This window comes from Cynara cardunculus (assembly GCF_001531365.2).
Source record: "Cynara cardunculus var. scolymus isolate 2C chromosome LG 5, CcrdV1, whole genome shotgun sequence".
Taxonomy (NCBI): domain Eukaryota; kingdom Viridiplantae; phylum Streptophyta; class Magnoliopsida; order Asterales; family Asteraceae; genus Cynara; species Cynara cardunculus.
This window is the reverse complement of record NC_037532.1, coordinates 6,486,739-6,497,048: the sequence shown is the minus strand read 5'-3', so window position 1 is coordinate 6,497,048 and position 10,310 is coordinate 6,486,739. Positions and strand designations below refer to the sequence as shown.

General features: G+C 31.3%; 1 protein-coding gene across 3 annotated transcripts; it reads right to left on the bottom strand.

Moving 5' to 3' along the window:
• Nucleotides 1-2,937: 2,937 nt before the first annotated feature.
• On the bottom strand, nucleotides 2,938-7,346 carry LOC112513306. Of its 3 annotated transcripts, XM_025119534.1 has the most exons (5): nucleotides 7,238-7,344; nucleotides 5,981-6,153; nucleotides 4,908-4,982; nucleotides 3,307-3,476; nucleotides 2,938-3,052 (listed from the first exon to the last, which is right to left on the bottom strand). In XM_025119534.1, the coding sequence occupies exons 2-4, from the start codon at nucleotides 6,131-6,133 to the stop codon at nucleotides 3,315-3,317; spliced, it is 390 nt and encodes a 129-aa protein (XP_024975302.1). In that variant the 5' UTR covers nucleotides 6,134-6,153; nucleotides 7,238-7,344; the 3' UTR covers nucleotides 2,938-3,052; nucleotides 3,307-3,314. The 3 variants fall into 3 exon arrangements, with proteins under 3 accessions (XP_024975302.1, XP_024975303.1, XP_024975301.1); XM_025119535.1 differs by lacking the exon at nucleotides 2,938-3,052 and having other exon boundaries at nucleotides 3,088-3,476; nucleotides 5,981-6,141; nucleotides 7,238-7,346; XM_025119533.1 differs by lacking the exon at nucleotides 2,938-3,052 and having other exon boundaries at nucleotides 3,088-3,476; nucleotides 7,238-7,343.
• Between the last annotated feature and the right edge of the window lie 2,964 nt (nucleotides 7,347-10,310).

The window sequence follows — 10,310 nt, the reverse complement described above, 5'->3', positions numbered from 1 at the left end:
AGAGAGAGAGAGAGAGAGAGAGAGAGAAAGAGAAAGAGAAAGATATTAATATTTTTTATAATGTCATATATTAATGTATATTTTAATTTCCTTCAAACTTTATCAAGTAAAAGAGCTCACGATGATTAAACGAGGAAACCAAGATGAGGTTGAAAAAATAAATACAACAAAATGTGTTAAATGTTTTATATTGTTTTCAATATAATTATATTTAAAGTAATAAAATGTTTACTATAACAAATTAGATATAAAATAATTATTATAATTATGAATTTTTGTTTTACATATTATTTATAATTCAAAATGGAATTTTTGTTTTACGATTTATCCATTACCCGTTTCGTTACCCGCTATTTCAATGAGTATGATAAGATATGGATAATAAGTTTATGAGATGGATAATTACTTGTGTCATTACTCGCTTTTTTAATCGGATTGGATAATGGAATAACCCGTACCCTACTCGTTGCCGACTTTACCTCCTATCATATACTGCTCCTCGTATACAGATTAAACAAGTCAACACTAATCATTTTTAAATTTTAAACTACATTTTTTATCTTTATAATTAGTTATTTATTTTACTTTATATCCCTTAATTTTTTACTTTTCATTTTATACATTTTATTATATTAACACACATAACCATATATTAGCTAAAACACGTTAAAAATGCATTTATTTGTTAACAAATTACATCATTATCACCATCTTGTCATTCGTCAATAACATTAAAAAAAATACATTTCTTTTATAAATTACCTTATCACTTTATATTCTTATAGATATTTATTTACTTTGTTTTATATCATTTATTTTATCATTTTTCCTTTTACATCTTATCTTATTAATAGATATGATCATATATTAACTAAATTACATTATATATATACATACATATATATATATATAAAAGTTGGGAAAAGTTTAAAAAAAACCCAATGGACTTTAGTATTTGGAATGATTAAGTCCTTGGACAATTTTTTGGAACAAATAAGTCATTGGACATTCCAAAACATGTTAAATAACTTATTGGACAATTTTTTGGAACAAATAAGTTCTTGAACAATTTAAAACATGTTAAATAACTCATCGGACAATTTTTTGAAACAAATAAGTCATGGATAATCCAAAACATGTTAAATAACTTCTTGGACTTTTCTAAAACCTGTTGGATACATTCTTATGACTTGTACAACTAGTTAATGTGGTAAAATAGTGAAAAAAATCAAGGACTTATTTGTTCCAAAAAATTGTCCAAGGAGTTATTTAACATGTTTTAAATTGTTCAAGAACTTATTTGTTCCAAAAAATTGTCCAATGAGTTATTTAACATGCTTTTGAATGTCCAATGACTTATTTGTTCCAAAAAATTGTTTAAGAACTTAATCATTTCAAACACTAAAGTCCATTGGGTTTTTTTAGACTTTTCTCATATAAGTTACCTTATTATAATCATCTCGTAAATACCTTAAAAAAAAGTTCAATATTATTAGTTATCTTATACGTAAAAAAATTATAAATTATTTAATACTTTTCAAAACTCTTATTATATTGACATACATAATCATGTATCAACGAAAATACATTAAAACATACATTTTTCTTTTACAAATTACACCATTATAATTATATCGTGAATACCTTGAAAATGAAAATATTGAATATTTTTTACTTGATCAAATTATTAAATATCATAAATACGTAAAAGGATTTAAGAATTAATTTCAATACATACACCTTGTATTCTTATATCTTTATATCTTCAAGGCACAACATGATATTACATGTTCTTAACACAACCACTTTCATCCTCTTTTAACATGTTATAAAAGAGTTAAAATTGAAATTTAATTGCATTGATATGAATACATTTTTGTCTTTTAGTGTAGAAATAGTATGGAAAAATTGTAGATTTTGATGGAGGGGAAGAATTGGCTTCATCTCACGTCATTAAATCAACACGTCTTTTTAGATTATCAACTAGTTTCGACCAAAGTGAATATATTTTCATTAATTGACTTTTCTGTTAATAACTGACTTATCAGTTAGTTTGTTAAATATAGTCGAACAGTCATGCTATTTGAACTCTTTTTAGGATATGTTTGACAAACTAACTGATAAACTAGTTGATGACTGATAAGCTAGCTAGTAGCTGATAACATGGACGAACCCAACATGACGCCACAAGTGGCACGTGTCACCGTGTTATTCATTCGTCGAAGGGTAAAAAAAATTATATTCGTGAAAGGTGCAACCGTATTAGTTCATTGTGTGTCACCGTATGTATTTTGAAACTACAGTGAGAATAAATTTTCTTTGGTAGAGTTGGTTTGTAAGGCTTTTCTTCCACCCTAGACACGAGTTCAAATCATGTCAGTGTCACTTTCTTAGTCAAATGGTGACACCGTTTGAATTTTTTTTGTATATTTATTTCTTATAGTTGAATGATGCCACTATTTGAAAAAATTATTGGGTCCATCCCTGGCTGATAAGTTAGCTGATGGATAAATTATATTTGACAAAAAAACTAGCTTATAAGCATGTAAAATAACCAAAAAATGCATCTTGAAAAAATAGTCGATTACAAATATTCTATAATATAATTCAAATAAAATTCTAATAATATAATATGTTAATTAATACAAACAAGATATTAAAGAAAAATTAAATAATATAATATTTTATTTAAATTATCTTTAATTGAGTGAATTACCCAATTTGGTCCTTGTGGTTTGGTGAAAATTACGAGTAGACTCTTTAAACTGTGTTTATTANAATAAAATTGTTATATTTGTGTTTTGATAAATAAATATATTGAATAACAATTAAAAATAATAATAATATGAAAATAACTGATAAGATTAATAATTATCATAAATAATTAGTAATCAAATTTACTTGAATAGAATCATTTTTCTAACATTTTAATTAAAATCAGTCACTGCCAAATCAACTAAAAGAGTGAACGACTAAAACATGTATAATTGAACCCCAAAAAATTTGGGGACCCATTTTCATATCTCATACTAAAACACCCGTTGGCATGGACCTGACAAGAAAAAAAAAGGACGTTACCGGATATCCCAAAAGAAATAATGTACTAAACACGATATCAAACCAAATCAAATAAATCCCGTGTATCCCACCCAATGGTGGGGGTATGGGAGTTCCTATCCCGGGGTGTAACATCTCAGGCTAACCGCTGCCAGATATTATCCGTATTGTCCACACCTAGACTCATGGTTATAAAAAACATAAATGAGTTTATGCAGGAAGAGAAGGGCATGAGTTTGAAAAAACTACCTTTCTAACTAATTCAGCATACTGCAAATAAATTGCCCATTCGATAAAACTAGTCTCTCGGCTTTGACAACCATGTCGAAGGCAAGAGGAGTGAAACTTCGAGATGGGCCATAGAAATGGGGAAAGACGTTGGAATCGTCCACAGCTTCGTAAATCAATCCATCTCCAAGCTGCAAAAACAAATTCGAATCACGATTTCCTCTTAAAGCAACATAAATACTTACAAGTTGATATGTTCTTGAACTTGGGGAAGAAAAGAAAAGATAAGAAATGAAGAGAAGAGAAGGAAAATAATCGAATGGAAAAGAACGAAAATGAAAGAAAGTTTTTTCTTTGTGTTTTCGAACGGAAGCAGGGGCGGATCTAGCCTTTAAGGACCGGGGGAAAGGCCTCCAGTTAAAGACCAAACTAGCTTAAATTTTCTATTTTTACCCTCGTCTTCCATGGTTTCCCCCTAGTCCCATATGCTTGCCTCTCCCAAGTCTCATCCAACTTGCCCCCACCCCATTAATTTCCTGGATCCGCCATTGAACGGAAAGAAAGAGAAATGTTATACCCAAGGTTATTGTGAGTACAAGTGCTTAATGCATAAATGGTACAAGTAGGTAAGGCTTGGGGTTTGGTATAAATAAGTGGGTTGAGGAGCATGAAGAGGTATTCTGTTTTGTGTCAGCTTGGACGTGAGTCCTTAGGAGAGCTTCTGGCCTCTCAAAAGGCATGAAACAACTTCTGTAATCATTTGGTTGTGAGTAGTTAATTTCAATCTTGCCACTGATTCTACTATTATCAATCGGGGTAAGGAGGAATGGAAATAAAACAAATTTTCATGTTTTTGAATCGGATAGAAAGGAAAGAGAAAATGTCGCTTTTACCAACATACCATTTTATATTTGTTTTTCACTTTTCCTTATGATGGCATTTTTTCATAAAAGATCACGACTCCTTTCAGATTTTCTTTCTCTCACATTTTGGAGGAAACATAAATGGTATTTTCTCTCATGTTCCTTTCTTTTCTCTCCTAAAAAGTTTAGAGAACGCTAGGTTTTTTTTGTTTTCCCCTCCTTTCCCTCCGCTTCCTCTCTTCCTTGGAAAAGGTTTCGACAACGTAGTGTTAAAGAATCCCCCTTTTCTCACTCCCATGTCATCAAGAAAAACAAGTAACCAAACCAAGCAAACTTAGTATATCCCACTCAAAAGTAGGATCTAAGGCTAAAAAAAAGAGTAACGATCTAAACTAGTGATATCTATATCATCCATCTAAAGTGATAGGCATATCCTGACTCAACTTGTTATTGCATATTTAATATGGCAAGTTGCTTTGTGATGGTTACTTCCCAAATGGAATGCTTCCAGTACCAAATAGATTGTAGCAAATAACCGACCAGGTGTTGCTATATGCACACTTATTTATGTCAAAATTAAGTCAAATCATACATTGAAAAAGCAAAATGTAAGTCTTGATGTTGATGTATGTGAGAAGAAAATTAGCATGTAGGTGCGCATTTAACAATATATAGATGAGCATTTCAAAATGTTGACCAAAAGACGTCAATTCATCAGTGAAGATAATTAGGCAGTTAGCTTATGGTAATTTGTATTACCTTTTCAGAATCAATCTGGAGTAGGAAAAGATCCTTTGTAGTACCCAGGTAAAACCTTTCTAAGGTCGACTTTACCTGCAATAGAAAGGTTACACAATGTTATCAAAAAGAAAGAAATATACCATTATCATATTAAGCAGTCACTATCATAGTGAGCCTTTAAATTCCGGATTCCCAATTTCAAAACTCAAAGCACTTGTGAAACCACTAAAACCAAACCACCCGTGCCTTATGGGAAGTAGGTTTGGTGGTAGGATGTACGCAGAGCTTTTCTCTGCCTCAAAGAGTAGAGAGAGTTTCCATAAAAATCAACACTTCCAGAAAAGATTTAGAAAGACTCAGAGAGGAAGTTGTTTGTAAAACCAGAGTGCATACAAACAGGCATCAAGAAAACAGAGAACATTAGAACAGTACAGGCAATGATGTCAGGTGGAGAAAATACGAGCTTAAATAGCTCTATCTATCCTAGGACCTATATGACGGCTCAACGGCTCAACGGCTCAACGAACCCTCCACCCAACCCACCCAATCTCTATTCCACTCCCATTCTTAATTCTAGTAAAGTGATGCAACATAACTCACATAACATTGCCATTTTAAAAAAATAGGGACCTTTTGAATAGAGTAATTGCAACTAAAACTAAGAGTAGATCAATGGTCATTTTGGGAGAGTGGAGTCCCATGTACAAACTATTCCCGTGCTCTTTTTGGTCAACCAGAAATTTACTAAACAAAAACAAGTGATTACAAAAATATTACACTAGGAGATGACTGATCAGCTTACAGACCAACCCTGTATATCCCAGTTGAAACTAGGGTGTGGTGAGATGTACAAAGACATGACGTCCTACCCCAAAGAGTAGAGCGGCCATAATACCCGCCTTGTGCAAGAGTGTGACCAAAGCTTACCTATCCCCAGATCCAATAAGAGCCCCAGCTAGACATAGTTGAATGACTATAAGTATAACCCACAAGCACAACCTCACAATATAGTTAAATTTAAATGTAAGACTAAGACAGAGGCCTACTGAGCAAGTATAATCTATACTGATACAATGGAGAGATAAAGGAACCTGATTGAGTTTACTGAGATGGATAAAGCCAGAATCCTTGTCGAGTTGTTGGCCAAACGTACATCTACTCGTTTGCAGTTCTGACCACTCATCAGCGGTGCTGATTCTGTACACGAATTCTTCACTTTCATGCACTCCCGTGTTTCCAGCCATTTCTGCACCTGTTTGACAGTCTTGCCAAGTGATCAAGGGATTGTGATGTTATGCATGTATCCATCAAAAGAACCCCTTTATAACTTCCCTTTTTAACTTTGGGTTTATCAAAAAACTTATTAAGGATGAAGAGTTACTTTTCTAAACTATTAACTTTGACATTTTATATCAGAATTATCACTGTATTTACTATTTTTGTTAAAAAAATATACAACGTTTTCTTATTTTGGATGGGTAATTAATAAAATCATTTGATTTTTTTGCCAATCAGTAATCAACAGTTGGAATTAATAACTTCCATTATACTCTGCAAGTTCTTACTATATTGTTCTTGTCAAGGGTAAGACATTTAATACCCAATCTCCATTATACTTTTGCCAATCAGTAATCCTAACTTGTGTTAGCCAAAAATAAGTCTGCTTAATTTGTAAAGATGAAGCAATATAGTTGGTTTTGGTAGATAAGCCCTGGTGATAAGTGATTCATTATTAAAGTGTTACGGTAGAGCCACATATAGAGCAAGTTCCTTCATAAATAGTGCCCTACTGAGAACACATAACGAGGCACCAATCTGCATCATAACCAATAAATAACCACTTTAATGGAGATTTATAGCATCATTCAAGTAAATACAGWTTAAGATCGTAAAAACATAAGCTTTTAATGTAGCTACACCTAATTCCAGACCAGTTAATGCAAGAACTATAAATAAAACCTGCGGATAAATGACAATTGTCACTCACTCTACTATGAAACTAATCTCAAAGGTCCCAGAAAGGTTAATAAATGTACGAGATGTCAACAGTTTCCACCGAGATTTTGTTCAAATTGAAAGATCTCAAATTATGTCACCATTTTCAGCTATCCCTTTGATCCCAAATTGAATGAGCTCCAGAACTGAACTTCCCAGAAGCTACTAGAAACTAGGGTTTATAACTAGACAATACCGCATGATAGATCAGTCAAATAAACTCGAATCCATAAAATATATACAAACCAAGAAAATCAACCAGTAGCAACGGCCATTAAACCAAAATTGTAAACTTATATGTTATATGAATACGATCTGCTAAAAATGAAAAGAGAAATAAATCGAGGACATACTTGAGCACCGAACCACGCGCACTAAGGTCGATGTAGAGATGGTGACACAGAGAGAACTGGCAAGAGGGACAGAGAGAACTGGGTCGCAGAAGAGAGCGAGATAGATCGGGTCTGTGACCGTGAGAGAGATGAGTGTTCAGTGGAGGCTGGAAAATGACTGGCTTTGGTAAAAATGGTTGATGGAAATGGAAATTGTACGCGGGTACCCGACCCGGCGGGTATTTCGTTTTGACCGGTAACAAGTAACAAGACGGGGATGGGGATTTATTTTTGTATTTAAAGCAAGATCCGAATTGAGTTGATGGCAATATCAGCATTTAATACGACTTGGATTAGAAATTTTAATTTATTTAATATATGTATATAATGTCTCTTTAAATAAATATACATACATAGATGTGTATATAATTATATAAATATATTTGATTTTTAATATTGATAATTAATGTAGTGAGATTAATATAATTTTAAATTAAAATACAATATTTTTTTATTAGCGTGGTGTTTGAGATTGCTTATAAAGACAACTTATTGACTTATTCCGGTGTGATACCGGTAATAAGCACTTTTGAGTGTTTGGAAAAACAATTTATACCGGTGTCAAACCGGCAATAATTTTTTTTTTAAGAAGTTAAATTCTTTTGACTTATAATAAATTGATAAGTGTTTTTTTAGAAAAACATAAGTTGTTTCAAATAAACAATCCCAAACATCCCCTAAATAAGTATCCAATGAGTTCTTCGAACCCATCAAAGATGGAGATGCATTATCCACCTAATACATGTTCCGTTGACATGCCTAAAATGAGTGAATTTATGAGGCAATAAGCCATTAAATTGAAAGCATCAAACATATAAGAGTTTACATGTTATCACAAGTTCTCGAAAAACCATATATTAATTCCATGGCCAATTCATGTACACTAATGAGTTGCGTTTTAGAAGAGAAATGATTCGGTGCATTTTGACATTCAATTGAGGATCGATCCAAGTGTGAAAATCTATTCTCACCGTAACTTTTCTTCTTACAAGAACCCAACTCTAAAGTACGTGCACTATTATACATACATATATATATATATATGTGTGTGTGTGTGCATGCGCGCACAGGCGAATGACGTGTGAGAAGGAGAGGTAAAGTGAGAAGTGTAAGAAGGGATTTAGTCCCTTGATCACCGTTAATCTCAAACTCAGGCATGAATCGCTTGATACAGGAATTGATGATCCAATACATCTCATCTTAATGTGCATCTAAGGGTGGAGATTCATTATTACGTTTCTCACCTTAACTCTCATTCTCACTAGAACCCAACCATATATATAAGCGAAAGATCATGTGAGAAGGAAAATTATGGTGATAAACGTAACAAGAGAAATGAGCCTTATATCACTTTTAATCTTATGTCCACCCATGAATTGCACTTTATAAGAGAATTGATCAGGTGCATTAAACATTTACATTCAGTTAGGATTAATCTAAAAATTGAGATATCTTCTTACGCTTCTCATTGAAAGCCAACCCTATGCATATAATGAAGCTTAACCAAATTTGAGAACTCTAAAATATGTGATATATGTGAGATCCATCATAAACCACTAATTTAGGATAATTAATGATATTAATTAATGAGATAAATACATAGATAACTATCATTATTTATTAAATAAAAACTAATGATTTTTTTAGGAAAATTCATACTTATCTCTTTCTCTCTCCAATCATCACCGTATTAACATACATATCGTACATATTGTGAACACAATGTAAACAAATTTAATAATTTTTTTAGTAAAGTGTTCACAAGGTTTACATTGGATTCATAAGTGATATGTTCAGATTTAGTTTTGTTGATTTAGTTTGTGTTCACAATATATTCATATATTATACAAGATCTTTGTAGATTTAGAGCCTTCACAATGTTTTCACAAATAACGATATTTTTCAACTAATTATGTGTATGTATTGATAATAAGTAGAAGGGTACTTGTGTAATACAACGAGATACATCTTCATTTTAATGTTCTTTTATCTTTTGTCTTTGTTAATACTAGTTGTGTACCCGCGCAATGCGGCGGAAGCCATAAATTTTAACGATTTTGAAGTTCCACTGGTTTTATAAGATAAGATTTAACGATGATATAGGTTACACTTGGTCTTTACATATTAATACAATTCGAATAAATAAGAGTTATAGTTCCAATTACAGACTATCGATGAAAAAAATTGTATGACAGTTTGAAATCCAATATATTTAAAATTCAACATATTTAAACGACTCCACAAATGTATTCGATTTACACCAAGAGCAAAAAACCAAGAAACTTGAGTTTTAAGATAAACATTCAAAACCAATAAAAAAACTACAAATTTGACAGATCATAAGTCATGAAAAGACAAAAAAAGATGAGTTTTAGAATGAAATTTCAACTACTTACCCTCTTTCTTGTCCAGAAACTCAGATTAAGGTTGAATTAATACATGTATATATATATATATATATATTTAAAAAAAAAACCCAAGAACATATTAATTCAAAACATATTATACAGTGCAATTTGGACAGCCTAACCCCAAAATATATAGTATATATATAAATAAATAACTATAAAAGTATAAATCGTAAATATTACAAATATTTTTTCACAGTATATATAATATATAATAATATAATTAAGTCAAAAACAATTCAATATTGGACTCATTTCGAAGGTATTGACGAGACGATTATAATGGTGTAACTTGTTAAAATAAAAATTTATTTTTTAAACATGTTTTAATTGATATACGATTATGTATGTTAATTTCATAAAGGTTTAAAATGAAACATTTAAAAGTAAAGGACGTAAAGTAAATTAATTAATTAATTATAATGGTATAAAGTATAAATTTAAAATTACAATTTTAAAAAAATCGGTTATATGAGAGGATGAATGTATGTAAGGGGGTGAGTGAGGTGAGTGTATGTGAGGAGAGGAATGGGTGAAAAAGTAAGTATAAAGGGTATTTTGGTCATTTAGAATTTTAAAACTTTAAGACTTTTACTAAATTTGCTTAATAAGATAGTATAGATAAT

Bases quoted from the DNA above. Each gene is read 5' to 3' on its own strand.
- LOC112513306 (XM_025119535.1), bottom strand. From the start codon at position 6,133: ATGGCTGGAAACACGGGAGTGCATGAAAGTGAAGAATTCGTGTACAGA. The intron at 4,983-5,980 runs GTTCCTTTATCT...TTTCTATTGCAG, and splicing joins ATCTCAGTAAACTCAATCAG to GTAAAGTCGACCTTAGAAAG. The intron at 3,477-4,907 runs GTAATACAAATT...TTGTTTTTGCAG, and splicing joins TCCAGATTGATTCTGAAAAG to CTTGGAGATGGATTGATTTA.